The sequence below is a fragment of the Myotis brandtii genome, unplaced genomic scaffold, assembly GCF_000412655.1.
Source record: "Myotis brandtii unplaced genomic scaffold, ASM41265v1 scaffold215, whole genome shotgun sequence".
Lineage (NCBI taxonomy): Eukaryota > Metazoa > Chordata > Mammalia > Chiroptera > Vespertilionidae > Myotis > Myotis brandtii.
This window is the reverse complement of record NW_005358043.1, coordinates 3458734-3477922: the sequence shown is the minus strand read 5'-3', so window position 1 is coordinate 3477922 and position 19189 is coordinate 3458734. Positions and strand designations below refer to the sequence as shown.

Genomic DNA, 19189 nt, shown 5'->3' with positions numbered 1-19189 from the left:
ATCGAACCTGGGACCCTTCAGTCCGCAGGCCAATGCTCTATCTACTGGGCCAAACCAGTTAGGGCTGTTCTTTTTCTTTTGCTTTTTTTTTTGTTTGTTCTTTTTCTTGATAGTCACTAACCTTGTGTACAAAACATTATTGGAGCATAATTATTCAGAGGTTTCATTCATAGAATTATTTCAGATAAAATACCTTATATTGAATCTTTTGTGCTTACTGGGTTGAATCTTTTAACCAGTATCTAATAAAAAATTCCATTTTTCAGGTATTTTTCACATGGATATTTAGATACACTTTTGCAGAGTGTGAACAGCTATCAACCACTTACTAACTAAGCAAAGTTACGTTTTTATACTCAAATTCACAGCAAAAATAGTTATGAATAACTGTTGATAAATAAAGTTCTTTCTAAATATTTAAAGTAAGTACATTCTAAATTTATTCAATGTGAAATATATTTAGATAATATTTCCTAAATTTATGTAATACTTTAAAAATTAGTGGCTTAAATATATGAGAAGCTGTTCATAGTAATTTACACAGGATTTACTCTAAAGGTAGATTTAAAAAGACATTAAAGGATTTTAAGGCATTTGTTATTATTCTATTAAAAACCACACACACACACACACACACACACACGCGCGCACACACACACACACACCCCTCCAACTAGGTACATAAGAAGATGGTATTAAAAATTTCGTAGTTATTTTGACCAATTCTTCATAGGCATAGGCAAGGAAAACTGGCCTTGCAAATTCCACAGCAGGTTATAGAAGGGAAATTGTTGAAAGAGGAAACTGATGACAGAAGTTCAGAGATTCTAATGTTGGTGAAATAAATGCATTAAGTGAACACATAGACTCTGTGAATAACCTGTCATAGATGACCTTAAGAACTTAGGAAACTCCTTTTCATCCCAAGTTTTCTAAGCTCTTTTCTTACGCTCCCTAAACTGTTTCTTATCTTTCCTGGCTGGAGAGGATAGAAGGTCAACATTAAGCATTATGCTACTGCAGACATGCTTTCCATTTTCATGGAAAGGTTTCTTAGTCTAGCTCTGCTCATGAATAAACAAGAAAGCAGGCACGCAAAATAGGTAATCAGTATTCCTTTGTCCTAGCTTCACTTTCCCAAGTTTAAAAAGTAATGTTTTCAGAGATTTAAGACAAAATTTGGAAAGAACACCATCAGGCTTAGATTTTACATGCATCTTCTTTACTTAGGGAGCTAAAATGGGATGACAGGGGGTTTCAATAAAAATTTCAGTAAAAACAGCATTAGAATTGTCCCTTTCATTTTCCCTGTCGAGTGTGCTTCTCACCTCAGGGAATATGTGATGAGATTTAGGAATCTTGGTTGGTTGGCATATGTGTGTCTTTTTATCTAAAGGGGCAGTCTTTACAGTGATCTCCCCTAGAAGACTGGAAAGGAGTGGATGATAACCTGGGAGCACCTAGGCCACAGTATTTCCAATCTGGCTGGCTTTCAGGTTTTCTTCTCAGACTCTTTTTATTCCTTCTCAAAAGGAACCTACCCATTTCTTTTTGGTATTTTCTAGCTCCATCTCTGTCATCATTTCTTCACAGTGCATAGCTTTTTGCATCTTTTAAACATCATTATATCCAAGATTGTTCATTTCTTTTTTCTTATGTCAGCCAAGGATTGCTTGCAGTTGATTTTTTAATATCTCTTTACACCTATTTTGTTTCCTTGCAATAATTTGACTTATTGCATAGAAAATTTTAATTTTTATCCCCAATTTTGTAGCATTTGTTCCTCTTTCCTGTCTGCCTGCTTGCCTTATGAGCCTTTTAAGAAACTGAGAAAATAGCCCTAGCTGGTTTGGTTCAGTGGATAGAGCGTTGGCCTACAGACCAAAGGGTCCTGGGTTTGATTCCGGTCAAGGGCACGTACCTTGGTTGCAGGCTTTTCCCCGACCTGGGCTCTGGTTCAGGCATGTGCAGGAGGCAACCAAGTGGTGTGTTTCTCTCACATCGATGTTTCTGTCTTTTCCTCTCTCTTCCACTCTCCCTAAAAGTCAATGGAAAAATATCCTCGGGTGAGGATTAACAACAACAACAAAAAGAATCTGAGAAAATAAAAGTAGTTTTCATCTTTTTTACATTAAGAAATTTTTTTCTTAGATAACCACATTGGTAATGAATAAACTGGTCTATATACTATAAAACCTCCTCTAATGTTATGGGATTAGTGAATTTGCTATTATGTATTTCTTGCCATTGTATGTTGTACTTGAAGGTTTTCATTTCACACATCATTTCATACTTATCAAAGAGAATTAAACTAAGAAAGTAATAAATATTTAATAATGTATGGATGGGTGCTACAAGTCAATCATATGCAATTTGGAAAATTTATACTATGAAATGCTTCCTAACAAAAAACACTTAAAGCACATAACACTCTATTATGAGACTTTTTCTTTTTTATTTGTGCTAGAGCAAAAATAGTGTCTCTCATTGATGACATTCTTTGATATTTTAACTCAATTTGAATTTTGACAATTCCAATTCTCTGGGCAGACCAACCCTTATCCCCACTGTTCCTCCTCCCCCTGCAGTTTATTTAAAATTCAGCTATTATTAGGATATCTCATTTAGCTGAACAATTTATATTTAGGACTTCAGGAATAGAATTGGTTGAATCTTATCATTGGTTGACCATTATTCATTCAGTTCTCCTGGTGTGGAAATAAATGCCTATCAGTGGTGCCTGAAAGAGATGTTGAAAATCTGGGTTCTAGTCATATTTGTTAAGTAGTAAGGGCGATAATACTCGCTCAGCTTACTAATAAGATGCGAGTGAAAATAATCTGCAATGGTGCATATAACAATTTTGTAAACTGTCTCATTCTGTGTAAGCCAATATAGGCAATGACAGTCAAAGACAGATTACACATTTGGAGCAAAGATCAAGCAATTGGCAGACAAGGCCCCATACTCTTAGATAAGCGGAGTTTATACCAGATGATTTACGATAAAGAAAAGCTACATTTCCTGCCCTCATGGAGTTTTCTTTTTTTTTTTTTTTTTTAATATATTTTTTATTGATTTTTTACAGAGAGGAAGGGAGAGGAATAGAGAGTTAGAAACGTCGATGAGAGAGAAACATTGATCAGCTGCCTCCTGCACATCTCCCACTGGGGATGTGTCTGTAACCCAGGTACATGCCCCTGACCGGAATCGAACCTGGGACCCTTCAGTCCGCAGGCTGACGCTCTATCCACTGAGCCAAACCGGTTTCGGCGAGTTTTCTAATATAAACACATTTGCCTGGACACGGAGTAAAATATGCACAAGACTCTGAGCACAAATCAGGCATATTTCATTTAGTATAAAAAACAAATGACAACCTATATTTACAGGAGGTTGACCTGTTTTGCTAACCTTTCCCTCTCACACTACCTGTTTAACAAAAGGATTAAAGATTTGCTTGTTTCTAAACTTGATTTGAGGTTCTGCTTAACATAAACCCTGACCTTAAATTCCTGGGTGAGGCCATCTCCCATCCAAGATATCAAGTTTAAAAACTAACCTTGAAAGAATGAAGGATTTGTCTGTTATGTTTTCAAATCGTCAGCCCTTTCCTTAAGTTCATAAACCCTGACCTTAAATTCCTGGGTGAAGCTATCTCCAACCCAAGATGTCAAGTTTAGAAACTGACCTTGAAAGAATGAAGGATTTATGTGTTGTATTTTCAAATTGCCAGCCCTTTGATTAAGCTAGGTGCTAGCAAATTTTGTGGCTTGTGTATACTCTGGCTTATGTGGCCACAAAATTCACTGTTTAGAAAATATTGATTTGTAGCTATTCTGTTTCAGAGATTAAACAGATCAAATGACAGCCTTAACTATAACTATTTGCATTTACCAGTTGTTTAAAGCACTTTGGACTTTCAAAATTTGATTTGTCTATAAAATTATTTTTCTAATAATATAAATACTTTTGTTTTTAAGAGGTCTTGGTAGGCCATAAAGTTAGACACATATTCACTGATAATTGCTTTAAAGAATGATGAGTTTTATTGTTTATAAAAATCAGTACTTTTTAAAAAAAATTAGGATATTATGAAAGGATAAATAAAAAGCAAAATCAGCACTCCATGACAGCCTTAACTATAACTATTTGCATTTACCAGTTGTTTAAAGCACTTTGGACTTTCAAAATTTGATTTGTCTATAAAATTATTTTTCTAATAATATAAATACTTTTGTTTTTAAGAGGTCTTGGTAGGCCATAAAGTTAGACACATATTCACTGATAATTGCTTTAAAGAATGATGAGTTTTATTGTTTATAAAAATCAGTACTTTTTAAAAAAAATTAGGATATATGAAAGGATAAATAAAAAAGCAAAATCAGCACTCCAAATCTCACAACCTAGAAAATAATTGTCATTAACAAGTTAATATAATCTCAAGTTCTTCTTTGAGACTTTGCTCAGATAGAAAATTTTTTAGAAAAGTGTATTCATGCTATACCTGTTATTTTAAAATAAAAAGCAAAAGTTATAGCAGTTTGTTTCACAGAAGATGGAGTTTTCACTTTTTTTTTAGTAAGTTTAGGGTCTCCTCAATGATAAAATAGGGATTTATATAAAATATGTATAAATGGCTTGCTTTTATCAATGATTGACTAGTATTTGCTATAGAGATTTTAAACTGAGTGCTATTTATGGCTTATAAGTTTTACAGCATTAGATTAAGAATGTTATACGAATAATCTATCATCTGCAAGATGAGTTGATATAGATATACATTTTAAAAAGCTTTTTACATGCATATAGAATTTGTGGTAATGCAGTCTTATTAAAATATTTGAATAAACATTATGCATTACTAATTGTACTAATGTATTTTTGATATAAAAATTTCAATTATTTGAGAACTATTATAATCTATATTGGGTTCTCTGTTTTTTAAATTTCTGTAGCATATATAGTTTAAATCATACAAATGTAATTATAATGCCAAAGAGAATGTCATCATTCTCCCATTTTTTTCTTTGCTAATTCAAGTATGACCTTTTTCTGGGATGAGTGATATGTGTCCTGCTCTTTAGTCCTTAATGGCATCCAGGACTACACACAGTAGAACAGGCAACAAGTCTCCTTAAATCCCCAGGCCCTAGTTTTCTGAAATATCATCGCTTAGTGCAAGAGGACAGACTCTAGAGTTAGAAACATTGGAATCTCAAAATTACTACAACTTGACTCAGTGGCTTTTGGCTAGTTATTAATAGCACCCATTTCATTGGATCCTGAGGATTAAGCAAGGGTGAGTGAGCATAGGCCCTGACACATAGTAAGCAGTGCCACCACTAGTCTATATGAAATCTTTATGTACATAGATAAAGGTATACAGTCCTTAAGACACTACTTCCATTTGGTAGAAGTTGTAATATTCTATTTTTGTTTGAGCAAGACACTTTACTGCCATCTGCTGGAAAATTTTCTTAATAAATATGCAAATAATGATGTCTACAATGTGAACCACACCCCCTTAGATGTGTTGGCGCCCTTGTGAAATCACAACTGTGCACATAAGTGCTCAATAGATAGTATTTGCTACTCTTCTTCCCACTTTTATAAATGGGGTTTGGAAGAGAATTCCAGATAATGCTATTATTGCATGAAACAATTTTAAAAAATCAAGGAGTCAAAGTTCATCTCTATAAAAAAGAATTGGCATTTTATTACAATTTTTTTTGCACATAAATGGGAAAAATTCAACTCAAACATAGGAGTACCATCACAAAGTAGATTGACTAAATTTGGATTGGGGAGAGTTATTGATAATGGTAACACTCTTCCAGGATAAAGATTTATCACGCTAGGCCCTGGTGGGTTTGGCTCAGTGGATAGAGAGCTGGCCTACAGACTGAAGGGTCCCAGGTTGGATTCCGGTCAAGGGATGACCCCTGGCCCTGTTAAGGGTGCATGTGGGAGGCAATCAATCTGTGTGTCTCTCTTACATGATGTTTCTCTCTCTCCCCCTCCCTTCCACTTGCTCTAAAAAAAAAAGAAAATCAATGGAAGGAAAAATATCCTCAGGTGAGGAATAACAAAATCAAACAAACAAACAAAAAAGATTTTATCACCCTAGTAAGGACCTCAGGTGTGAAGATGACTCTTGGAAGCTTGAAGAAATCAACAGCCCACACTAAGTGAAGTGGAAATGCCACAACTGCCACAGCTGACTGGAAAAAGATATCAAATAGCTCATAGGGGTGGGTATGCACTTCAGTATTATAGGGATGGAAAACCCACCAGCTCACTGTGTCCAGAGAACCCACCATTTACCAAAGTGATAAGGAATGCATTGTCAGGAGGGTAATGATCACTGAGAATTTCAGTGGTGTGGTCTTCTGTATTCCAGGGTTGACTGGAGGAGACACTGTTACAGAACTGGGTTCCTTAATAGGGATGGCAGGATCCAGACACATAGACGCCAGTGACAGAACATAACTGTCAGAAGCAAAGTGTGTGCAATTATTGCAATGAGTTGCAAAATTGATGTGGCATCCAGGGACCCAATCCATAGAAAGATTAAGAACTCCATGTTTCTAGAGGCAAAATAGATAGGCAGTCAATAAAGGTATCAATTTATAAAATAAAAAAATCTAGAATGGATGGTCAGGAAGCTAAGGGCAGCTGCCACAATACAAGTCACAGTAACTGGCCTACTTTCCAGACCCGAGTCAATTCTCAGATCTGGAACCCATTGACTGAAGGGAGGCTGGTGCCAATGAGAATGGAGCCTGAAAGACCTCTATCAAGTGTATTCAGGATATTGTTTCAATCCTTTTACCAGGTGACAGAGTTTATAAAAGTCTGGCTCTGCAGCAGGTCTAGGCACCAGTGCAAGCAGCCCTGCCATATCACTCAGCAGATTCCATGGTATTAAAGGGATCTGTGCTTCAAAAAGATTCACATTTTCTCTTCAGACTCTGATGGGGTAGCAGTGATGACCCACACTGAGGTGAGCATAGCCATGGCTGAGGAAGACAAACCCTATGCAGATGCTGTGCAGGTGTTTCGGGGCCTGGCCTGCGCATCCAACTCCATCAGGACCAAGTGGCCTCGAGTTCCGGTCACCCACATCGTGCAGCAGTGCTGCTCAGATCATGTCCGTGCTGTCCTGCCACATCATGAAATAGAGACAGGAGGACCGAGAGAACCTGAAAAACGGTCAATGCATCCTTTGCTGGCTACTCCTGTTTGTTGATGTGGCAATTTGGATGGTAAGGACCAGGATTGGGGACTGCGTGCAGCATGGTATATAATGGCAGATACTTTGACAATGCTAGCTATGGGTGTTCTGTCTCTTGGTAGATGGAGAGTCTTGGGAAAACTCCATCTGGGAGGCACTGGCTTTCAGTTCTCACTACAATCTGGATGATCTCATGGCCATCTTCCACAGTGGTGTCTTGCCTGTCGAGAACTGCATAGACATCCATCAGAAGTGCTGTGAAGCCTTTGGGAATACAGTGGGGCCTTGACTTACGAGTGTCTCGACTAACGAGTTTTTTGAGATACGAGCCATCTCTCGGCCGATTTTTTTGCTTTGAGTTGCGAGCTAAAATTCGGGTTACGAGCCAGCTTCAGATACCCCACCGCTAGTTGGCGCAGCGAAAGTCACAGTGAACGCCACAACATCAGCCCAGCATCATGTGTCTCACTCGTTCACTTTATGATTTGACATACGAGTAATTTGAGTTACGAGCTCTGTCACGGAACGAATTAAACTCGTAAGTCAAGGCCCACTGTACTTAAGTGATGGATGGCCCTGATGTGGAGGTGCTGTGTATGGTTTTCTGACAAGCAACTCAAGTGAAAAACAAGCCCACTGCTGTAGTTGCCAAGACCTTCAAGGGCCAGGGCACTCCAAGCCTCGAGGGTGCAGAAAATTGGCATGGAAAGCCAATGACAACAGAAAGAGCAGATGCAATTATCAAACTAATTGAGAGCCAGATAGCGACCTACAGACAGCTTGAACAAAAGCCCCCTGTTGAAGACTCACCTAAAATCAACATCACAGACATAGAGATGACCTCTCTGCCTGCTTGGAAGTCGGTGACAAGGTAGCTACTCACAAAGCATGTGGTTTGGCTCTGGCTAAGCTGGGCCATGCAAATGATAGAGTCATTGTGCTGGACAGTGACACCAAGAACTCCACCTTCTCCAAGATATTCAAGAAGGAGCACCAGGGTTAAAAATGGAACTCCCATTTGACCCAGTGATCCCACTTCTAGGAATATATCCCAAGAAGCCAGAAACACCAATCAGAAAGGATATATGCACCCCTATGTTCATAGCAGCACAATTTACCATAGCGAAGATCTGGAAACAGCCTAAGTGCCCATCAGCAGATGAATGGATTAGAAAACTGTGGTACATCTACACAATGGAATACTATGCTGCTGTAAAAAAGAAGGAATTCTTACCATTTGCAACAGCATGGATGGAACTGGAGAGCATTATGCTAAGTGTAATAACCCAGTCAATGAAATAAAAATACCACATGATCTCACTCATTTATGTCTAATAAAGACCATTATAGACTGATGAACAAAAATAGATACAGAGGCAGAGCAGCATCGAACAGACTGTCAAACTACAGCGGGAAGGCCGGGGAGGATTGGGGGGTGGGGGTAAGAGATCAACCGAAGGACTTGTATGCATGCATATAAGCATAACCAATGGACACAAGACACTGGGGGGTAGGGGAGGCCGGGGGAAGGTCAAAGGGCAAAAAAAGGAGACATATGTACTACTCTTTATAATACTTTAAGCAATAAAACAAAATTTAAAAAAAAGGAGCACCAGGAATGCCTCATCAAATGTTTTATTGCCGAGCAAAAAATGGTTAACGTGGTGAATGCCATCTGTGGTGGGACCATTGTTTAGCACCTTCGCTGCCTTTTTAACCCGAGCATTTGATCGGGTCTGGGTTGGAACCATCTCTCATACCAACATCCACATTATTGGGTCCCACTGTGGACTATCCATTAGTGATGGTCCTGGAGGATTTGGTCATGTTCTGAGCAGTTCCCAACTGCACCATTTTCTATCAAGTGATGCAGACTGACAGAGCATGCTGTGGTCCTGGTGGTCAATACCAACGGGATATGCTACATTCAGACCAATGGACCCAAAACTGAGGTTATATACACCCCACAAGAAAGTTTTGAGATTTGACAGGCCAAAGTCATTAGCCAGAGTGTCAACAATAAGGCCAGTTATTGGAGTTACTCTGCATAAAGTCTTAGCAATTGTTGATGATCTTTCCAAACAAAATATCCATCAACCTGTTTACCATTAAATCCCTGGATGCTGACATCATCATCTCTAATGCAAAAATGCACAGATGGCCAAATATCACAATAGGGGATCACCACCCAGAAGGTGGCATCGGGGAGGTCTGTTCACCTGCTTCTATGGAGCCTGGCATTCTGGTCCATGGGCTGGCAGTGCCAGGAGTTCCTCCAAGTGGGAAGTCTAGTGAACTCCTGAATATGTTTGGAATTAGTGCCAAACACATTATAGTGGCCATGAAATGTATGTTAACAAACTAAAATACTGTTGACATCTCTACATTTATGCCTGTTAAACCATCATTTAAATCTATAATGTGTGTTCTTTGTTGTTCTTGAAAGCAAAGCAAGTTAACTACCTTCCAGTTAAGTCATAACTACATATATAAGTATAACTCTCATCTTTAAGTAATTAAAGTAGGTTATAAGATTTTAAATGACAGAAGAGCTAACAAAACAACCACATAAAGTTTTATGATGAGACTATAGATATCTAGGTTGGGGATCAACATAAGGTTGCAGTTTCTTAAATGTGGGTATTTTCCTCCTAAGTAAAGAAGATGTGAACTGTAGACTGCAACTACCTGGGTTATGCAGCACTATAGTGCCATGCTGTATGTACTGTTGTCCCAGGTTGAGAATTTATGTGCTGACATCCTGCCTGCAGCTTCCTGGGTACCATGTAACTGCAGATGCCCTGGAATTATATCACCCCTCTAATGGTGTGTGGAGCAGCCATGAAAGCTCTTAGATTGTCCTCTGCTGCTCGAGGTGACTAGTTTGAAGAGAAGATACAACTAGTTCTAGTCTCCACACTGCACTCTTTTGTGAGGTCTCAATGTCTCATTTGCCTGATGATCAGACCAAACTGTTAGCTCAATTATATTCATCTACTAGTTAAAGTTAATGAAGCATTTTAAAAAAATTCCAATGTAGTATAATCCACTAGGACCGTGGTCGGCAAACCACGGCTCGCGAGCCACATGCGGCTCTTTGGCCCCTTGAGTGTGGCTCTTCCACAATATACCACGTGCGGGCGCGCACGTACAGTGCGATTGAAACTTCGTGGCCCATATGCACAAGTTGGTATTTTGAGGAAGAGCCAGTATTTTGTGGAAGAGCCACACTGAATGGGCCAAAGAGCCCCATGTGGCTCGCGAGCCGCGGTTTGCCGACCACGGCACTAGGAGAACCACAAGCAAGGTCATACCATATCTAGTAAAGATCTATACACCATTCAAATAGACGTTATTACAGACTAATAGTCCTTGGTTGAGATGGAGTATCTGACCATGGGACATAAAGTAACTTTGCAGCCAGAGATAACCATCATGAGCTGGGTTCTGTCAGATCCAGCAAGTCCTAAGTTGGGTGGGCCCAGCAGCAATCCATCACAAAATGGATGTTGACAGATACAAGACTGGCCATGAGTAGGGCCAATGGACACAATAAAGTTGCATCAGCTGATGGCCCAGATCCCCATGTCATCTTGCCACTATTGTGCTGGTGTTTACAACTATGTGTGATCTGCCTAGACCAGAGTGGTTGCTAGCTGAGACTGAGGCAAATCTACAATTGGTGGTGGAGAAGGGCACAAAGTACCAATTACTTCAAGCTTGAGATCCACTGCAGCTGCAGCAACTGTAGTTTTCCCACTAACTCTCTTTTGTTTCCTCAGCAATAAAGACCAACCAGAGTCTCGGGGTTGCTGGTTACTAGGTGGCAGGACTTACTGTAAGAAGCAAGTGGATCTGAGCACCACAAGGGCTGAACTATAACAGATACCCTGATGCTCCACGTATGCATGCGTATCTCCTCTCCAGGCCCAGGGCCAAGGCGCCCATCCTCCAGCTGCTGCTATTTTCTAGTCAGAACTTTTATAGCCTTACCACAGATATAAACTGAGTTAAATCCTCAACCCACAACTAGAATGAACCTTAATAATTTGCTAAACCTTAAAATTAACACTTTAAGTTGAACTAAAAAAAGTAAAAACTCTTAGGCAACTAGTCCAAATTGGAATCAAACCAAGCCATAACATCAGGTTTTCTCAGATCGAAACCCAAACCGAAGTGCCAGACACTTTGCACATATAGCCCTGGGTAGACTCTCTGTGGTCTTAGCAGCTCTTGCTAATTAGAAGCGCTTGACTTTCCCCCAGCAGTTTAGCAGATAAATGTCTTCCAAAGTGTGCTCCCACCTGAGGTTAGGGAAATTGGCTAGAATTTTAAAATTTTAACTTGCACACAGTTATCTATTTGGTTCAGATGGGGAAGAAAACATGAGTAATTTTTCAAAAATTAATTCCGTACCCCTCCCCCCCAGCATCATACTCTCCAAGTCACATCATAAAAATAAGTGACATCTGGCTGTGGTTAATTGTGAAGCAAATCTCAGTTCTCACCTAATTCTCTAAATATAAGGAGTGAAATCTTAACCTCATTAACAATGAGATTGCCTCACAATCAGACATAATCCTTGGGCTTCTCATTCCAAGAGGGTGGGGGAGGGAGCTCTTGCATTGTTGCTCACACTAGAGATAACAGGTCTGGGTGTAAGCCCCATGAGGGCAGGAACCATGCATCTTTGTATTCAGTACATCACTTAGCATTGTTGCCTGGCACTCAGCCTACGATCAATAAATAGTGATTGAATGAATGAATGAGGCTGCAGAGGTCCACAAACCAGCCTGCTTGTTGGCACGCTTTGAGGGGACTTTGGCCAGGACATTTTGAAAATGTAGCTCAACCAAGCAAGAATGGGCTCTTTTCAAGTTCTATTCTGTCAAGACTGCTGCCACTTTGTTCACACTTGGCATCGAAATCTAGCTGTACTGCCAGCCACATCCAATGAACTCAAGTTAGCAGTACCTGAAATAGCTGTTCTTAGCACTTTAAAATGGTAGCAAAAAGAACCAGGTTCAAAGGAATGAACCCACACTATAGGATGATTTTTAGAGTTTATTAAACAGTATGAGCTTGAATACATATAATAAGAGAGAGGAAGAGGGAGAGAGAAAGGAAAGGGAGAGAGAGAGAAGAGAGAGAGAGAGAGAGAGAGAGAGAGAGAGAGAGAGAAAATGAATCAGGTTTTCCTGGGAATTTTGGGTTTTAAACAGAGAGCCAGTGACCGGAAGTTGCTAAGTTGTCAATGACAGCTCTATAGAGGCATTAATGGATTTTAGCTTCTGAGGTCCTGAGAACTGCCATGGTCCAGTTCTCCCTGAGGAATGTTTGGTTGTTCAACTTTCTTGGGTTCCATGAGCTACCCGAGTATCTTTCCAGCAATTTCACTTTTACTTAAATTTTATCCTATTGGTTTCTGTTATTTGCAAAGAGAAGGAAAGCATTTTAGAGGAAGAATGGTGGTGTTGCTGAGGAAGTGGTGAGGTGTGGGAAGGAAAGCTGAATGGAGAGCTGGGGTGAAGGCTCTGAAAACAATCACCTTTCTACAGAGTCTGTATGGACCAGAGGCTGCCAACTGTCGACTGGAGCTCAGCAGAGGGCTGCCAGGGGCCACACTGAGTAAGTGAGATTGGTTTTTAAATATTCATTTCAAAAGCTGAGTGTTTTCTCTTTGCCCTCTTCTCTGCTTGGGAAATCTCCCCTACAGTTCTGGCCGCAACCACTTGTTTTGAATCTCCCTCCCTCAGCTTTTCTTTATCCTCCAAGGTGCTAACTAACTACCAATAAAAGGGCTACCTGGTCTTCTCTTTGATTTCAAGATATTTCTTTGAATTATTAGCCTTTTTATTGAGCCCACGGAAGGAACTCAAACAGTGACTAATCCTTGCCCCTTTTCTTTCTCTTCCCAAGTATCTCATTGTGAGAATGTGGAAAGCAAATCCTGCCTCTGCTTCAAGCTACCTATTTAGATGAATTTATTGGATGCTAATCGAAAGAAAAGGCTAAACTAGGAAAAGGAAGAGTTGTGGGTTTAAGAAAACTACACCAAATTTATGAAGGAGGAGGGAAGGAAAAGAGGAATTTAGACATTTATTTGTAACATGTCTTACTGACAGTTAAATACAGTGGTTTGCTCTGTTTCTGCCACTTGAGGGTTATTTAATTAAATTCATGCCTAGGATGCTAACCAGCTCCACATCTAAAATAATTGCTTCTCTGTTGGTGAGATGTAAAGCCAGGATTGATTTTCCCCTGGCCAATAGCTCTTCTTTTCTGAGTCATGAATGTCATCTCCACTCTCCTCCCCAAGTAATTTGATCTCTGTATTTGATCGCTATTTAGTAGTACACTTCGGTAAACAGATGTCTCAGTAATTAAAATCCCATATGGGCAGACTCATCAGTGAGTTACATCTACTTAATAGTCAGCTTAGAAGACTTTTCACCCTTGGCTCTTCTCTTGTCCTGGTGTCATATGTCACTGGACTTTAGCAGGATTTAAATATTAGAGTTCAAACTTGTGTTTGTTTTCCTGCAACTCTCTTTTCATTTTCTGACTACATTTTCCTCACAAAGCCCTGATCTCTTTCTCCTTTAACTCACCTGGATTTTCTGTACAGTTTTCCACCAGCATTCAAATTCTCATTGGATGAATCATTCTATTTTTCATTCATGCCAGCACCCGCAATAATAAAAATAATAATAAAATCAGAACAGTGTTGTTAGAACCATGGATTAAGAGTGACTTTTATTTTTTTCCCCTGAGGCGTAACCAAATATTTCAATCTGAATGGTCCCCAATTTTTTCTTTTTAACTATTTGAGATCAAATACAGGTCACTGAAGGATTTTGATGGCAACAAATTATAGAAAGAAAGAAAGCATGTTTGGAGTAGGAAAGGGAAGTTAAAGTTAGAAAAGGCTTAGTTATGGAATTTACTCACTTTTGAGAGAGGATTTAGATGGAAATATATTAAAATGTTTATACCTAAAGAGATAATTTCCTATGATAAATCTTATGATACCGATATTCCATTACATAAAACTTGAGGTTAATGCTGTAACTTATAGTAATAAAAGAATTTCCCTTGCAGTTGATGATGCATACTGATTTTAAGAACATTTAAAATAATTAGATAATATATGTATTTTTTCTGATACCTATCAATTCAGACTTGAACAAAGATCGGATAAATGAGTGGGCAACAGTCATAAAGCAAAAGGATTCGTTATTTTCCTACTTTAAAATGGATGGAGGTCCACTGCATTTAACATAGATCCTTTTATATAAATTTCTCAGAACAAGTATGTTTCTTGTGAATTCCTTTGAATTCACAATTTATTATGAAATAAAAAATAATATTATGAAAAAGCAAACAAGTTCAGAAGTTAACTAGTACTGTTTTAATTTTATGGAAGTAAATTCTAAAAGTATTTGTGTAAACTTTATTATCTTGATTGTATTTAAAAACTAGGTGAAAATCCTTTTGTGGAATGGGAGCTTCATTTTGGTGGTTTAGACATTTTTAGCCTTGTTATCTAAACTAACAAAGGCCAGGTAAATAAACAGAGATATAAATTTAACAACAGTCTTCTTAGATAAACAATGACAGGGATGAGGAGCTAATATTTCAGGAAGGTAGCCTCTGAGTTCAACATGATGGGAATGCTGGGAATGTGTTGTTTTTCACAGCTTATCATCTAGCTTTATTACAGACCTGATGGCTCGTGAGCTGGAATAATTTTCATTCTCACCAAGCTCAGGATAACCCCTCTTGTCTGTTCCCAGCTCTCTGCCCCTCCATGCAGCTTGTGGTTAATCCACTTTAGTTCAGGGCACATCTTTCTCTGACCCAAGCCTTTAAGCCTTGTTTTCTCCCCATTCATTCCTTATCACATGTTCATCCATGCTCTGCTATCAGCTTCTTTCAGGTCACTAAATAAAAAATTTAAAAAAATTACTAATTCCCATAACCCATTTTTGGCTTCCCACTGCCTTAGTGTAAGTTGGGGAGAATATTTCCTGACCTCCTCACAAAATTGTGAAGGTCAAAGGTGCTCTTGTGGATGAAAGGGCTTTCTTTGTATATGGTTACATGTGACCAAGGAGTTTGGGCTCCAGCTCCAAGTATCTGGCTCAAATATAGCTTCTAGCATTTTCCTATCTGTCTGAACTTCAACAAACTATGTAACTTTTCTGTTTTTTGGTTTCCTAATGTGGAAAACAGAGATCATAAAAGCACCTAAATCCTGGGTGATGGTTGTTTCGTTATGGTTACATGAGATCATTCATGCATATTATAACGTCAGAACACGCTTAGAACAGTCCCCACGGTAAGTCCCAATAAGTGCTAGCACAATCCCATTGAGGTTAGCCAACTTCCTCACAGCCTCACGTCTCTCCAGCCTCTGGGACCTGTTCTCATTTGGGCATTTCAGAAAGCTAGGCTATATTCCTCAGGTGTGGTCTGTGACAGCTAAGGATGGGAGTGGGGTGTAAGAGTCCTGGCTGAGGATTGGCAGGTACTTAAAAAAAAATAAATGTTTTTTGTTGATTTTAGAGAGAGAGGAAGGGAGAGGGAGAGAGAGAGAGAAACATCGATGGGAATTGATAGGCTGCTTTCTGCATGCTCCCTACTGGGGATTGAGCCCACAACCCCAGCATGTGCCCTGATTGAAGTCAAACCGGTGACCGGTACATTGAGCCACACCAGTACTTTTAACAGTTGTCTCTATATTGTGTTTACTCTTCATAGCTTCCCCTGGTGATGACTTTATTTTGGATAAATTATGTTGCTATTCCAGTTTGCTACCTATTTGTATTTAAAGTCACAAAAATATGTACTTTCTACTCTAGAAAATGGGGATAGTAAGAATACCTACCCCTGGGCTTACAATGAGCTAAATCAAGTGAACCTCTTCCAGAGGATCCAGGAAAGCACAATATTCTAGGGATGCTTTTGAAAAAGAAATTGGAGGAAAAGGAATTTGTAATACAAATATCATCTTGTACACATGAAATGAGGTGGAAATAAACAAAACAAAGCATACAGACAACAAAAACCTAGCATTCTAAAAGGGGACAAATGATTCTTCCAAATGAATGCTCTTCTTCAAAGTGGTTCCTTCTGAGTTTATGTCCACAATACAATGCTGCTGTTGCCTAAAAAGTGTTGGAATTTCTTCTTTGAAAAGACTCTTAAGGACCTTGGTGCAAATACTGACATTTTATGATATTTATGCAAATATCTACTTTGCAATTTATTCAATATTGTTTATAATTTTTTGACATACAGATGCTTACGGAGATATACCTGTGTGATTTCTTCCATTGTTTTGTGGTTCTTTCCCATCCAAGAATCACTTAAATATTCATTTATATTTCCTTTTAGTTCTTTCACAGTTTCATTTTCACATTTGCCTCTTTAATCTATCTGGAATGTATTTCAGTATATACTACAAAGTGAGCATCTGATCTGTCTTTTTTTTTTCTCTCCCAAATGATTGCCTAGTTTTCCTAGTACTAGTTATTGAATAATCCATATCCTCTTTATTGGTGATGCTTCTTCATTTATTGGTATGTTGAATTTTCTTTCACATAATGTCACTGGACTTTAGCAGGATTTAAATATTAGAGTTCAAACTTGTGTTTGTTTTCCTGCAACTCTCTTTTCATTTTCTGACTACATTTTCCTCACAAAGCCCTGATCTCTGAATATATCTATTCTGAAATATTAGTCTATCAATCTTTTTTTAGAAATTCAAAATAATTGTAATTATTGTGGGTTTATTATATCAGGTACAGTGAAACTCTGTTATTACTCTTCTGTTACAAAGCTATTCTGGCTACTCTCTCCTGTTTTTTCCTCCAAACGGAAATTAGTTTTTCAACATAAAAAGAATCCCATTGGAATTTTGGTTAAAATCACAAACAAAAGATAGATGTATCTCAGAGCATAACAGATTTTTCAATTTATTAAAATTTTTTTTGGCTTTTCCCCACCTGCCAGTAAGGTGCTTGGTCCTTCCAAGGAAGCTAAGGCCTAACTGGGGTGAGGCTCACTTCGTCCAGCAACTAGCACCGCTCTCCTTCCACAGCGGCAGGGCTCACTCAGCCCACACCACTGCCTCCATCGCGGAGCTCGCCTGCGTCTACTTGGCCCTTATCCTGCAGGACCATGAAGTGCTGGTGATGGAGAATAAGATCAATGCCCTCATTAAAGCAGTTGGTGTTAATGCTGAACCTTTCTGTCCAGGCTTGTTTGCAAAAGGTCTGGCCAATGTCAACATGGGGAGTTTCATCTGCAATGTAAGGCTGGTGGACCTGCCCCAGCAGCTAGTGCTGTACCAGCAGGAAGTCCTGCCCCCTCCACCACTGTGCCCCAGCTGAGGAGAAGAAAGTGGAAGCAAAGAAAGAGGAGTCTGATGCTGACATGGGCTTTGTTCTTTTTGACTAAACCTCTTTTGTAACACATTCAATAAAAAGCTGAACTCTGTTAAAAAAATATTTTTGTTCTCCTGCTTTTTTTCTGTTTTATTTTTGTATAGATCCCTTCCAGTTCTTGCCAATATTATTTATATGTGAATAGATTTTAATATGTATTATTTCCCAACAAGTTATTATTGGGTTGCTGGAAAAGTTATTGATTTTTAAGGTAATTTTATAATAGCTTTCCAATCAGGTCTCTTGAGTTTTTTAGGCAAAAATATGATCTGCAAATAAAGACAGCTTTGCCCTAGGCTGTTTGGTTCAGTGGATAGAGTGTGGCCTGTGGACTTAAGGGTCCTGGGTTCGATTCTCATCAAGGGCACATGCCGGGGTTGCAGGCTCGATCTCCAGTGGCGGGCATGCAGGAGGTAACCAATCAATTATTCTCTTTCATCATTGATATTTCTATCTCTGTCTCCCTCTCCTTTCCTCTCTGAAATCAATAAAAATATATTTTTTAAAAAGACAGTTTTTCCTTGGCTTTTCAATATTTTAGCTATTATTTCTGTTTTTTTTTATCTTATTACAGAATTATTTCAGCACAATTTTAAAGATAGCAGGCAATCTATGGCAAAAAAAATATATAAGAGAGAGAATAGCAGGCATCCTTATACCCGATTTTAATAATTCCTCCACTGCCATATCATTAAGCATGGAAATTTAAAAATATACCCCAAAGTAGGTTGAATAGTAAGGTGAACCCATCACCTACCTCAACAATTGTCAATTTTTTTGCATATACTTTTTATGGGATTATAAATTAATCTAGCCTTTTGTATGCTAATTTGGAAATACCTATCAAAAAATAGATCCAGCAATTCCATTGCTAGGCATTAATCCTACAAGTACACCAGCCCCTCTAGGCAAAGATATTCAAGAATGCTCAGTGTAACTGTATATAACTTCAGAAAACTAGAAAATAGCCTAAATATCCCTAATAGGTGAGTAGAAAGTGGTGCATTCATATAATAGTACTCAGCTGTCATGAAAAATTTTGGTAGATTTATGTGCTGATGTGCGAAGATGTCAAAGTTACTTATACAATATGAATAGTATGATTCCATTTGTTGTTTTTCAAAGGAGACAGTCATATGCTTTTATGTGCATGGAAAAATTCTGGAAGGATATGTAAGAAACAATAGAGGTTACCTCTGGGAGGAAGAATGAAGAGTGGTTATGGGAGGTTGAAGAATTAACTTTATATCTTCCCCTCTTCCTAACAGTTTGGCTGTCTTACCATTATTATTATTATTATTATTATTATTATTATTATTATAGAGGCCCGGTGCACGAAATTCGTGCACGGGGGCTGGAGGGGGGTCCCTCAGCCCAGCCTGCACCCTCTCCAATCTGGGACCCCTCAGGGGATGTCCGACTGCCAGCAGACGGACATCCCTCTCGCAATCTGGGACTGCTGGCTCCTAACCACTCGCCTGCCTGATTGCCCCTAACCGCC

General features: G+C 38.8%; 1 protein-coding gene and 1 pseudogene across 1 annotated transcript in view; both read left to right on the top strand.

Moving 5' to 3' along the window:
* SPAG6 (sperm associated antigen 6) overlaps nucleotides 1-17749 on the top strand; it is an 87922-nt gene extending 70173 nt beyond the window's left edge. Inside the window, 4 exon segments of the mRNA XM_005865897.2 lie at nucleotides 12796-12865; nucleotides 17255-17554; nucleotides 17557-17616; nucleotides 17619-17749. Coding sequence (XP_005865959.2) covers nucleotides 12796-12865; nucleotides 17255-17554; nucleotides 17557-17616; nucleotides 17619-17701 — 513 coding nt within the window. The 3' untranslated portion in view covers nucleotides 17702-17749.
* LOC102258017 lies at nucleotides 6050-9602 on the top strand (annotated as a pseudogene).
* Nucleotides 17750-19189: the final 1440 nt, after the last annotated feature.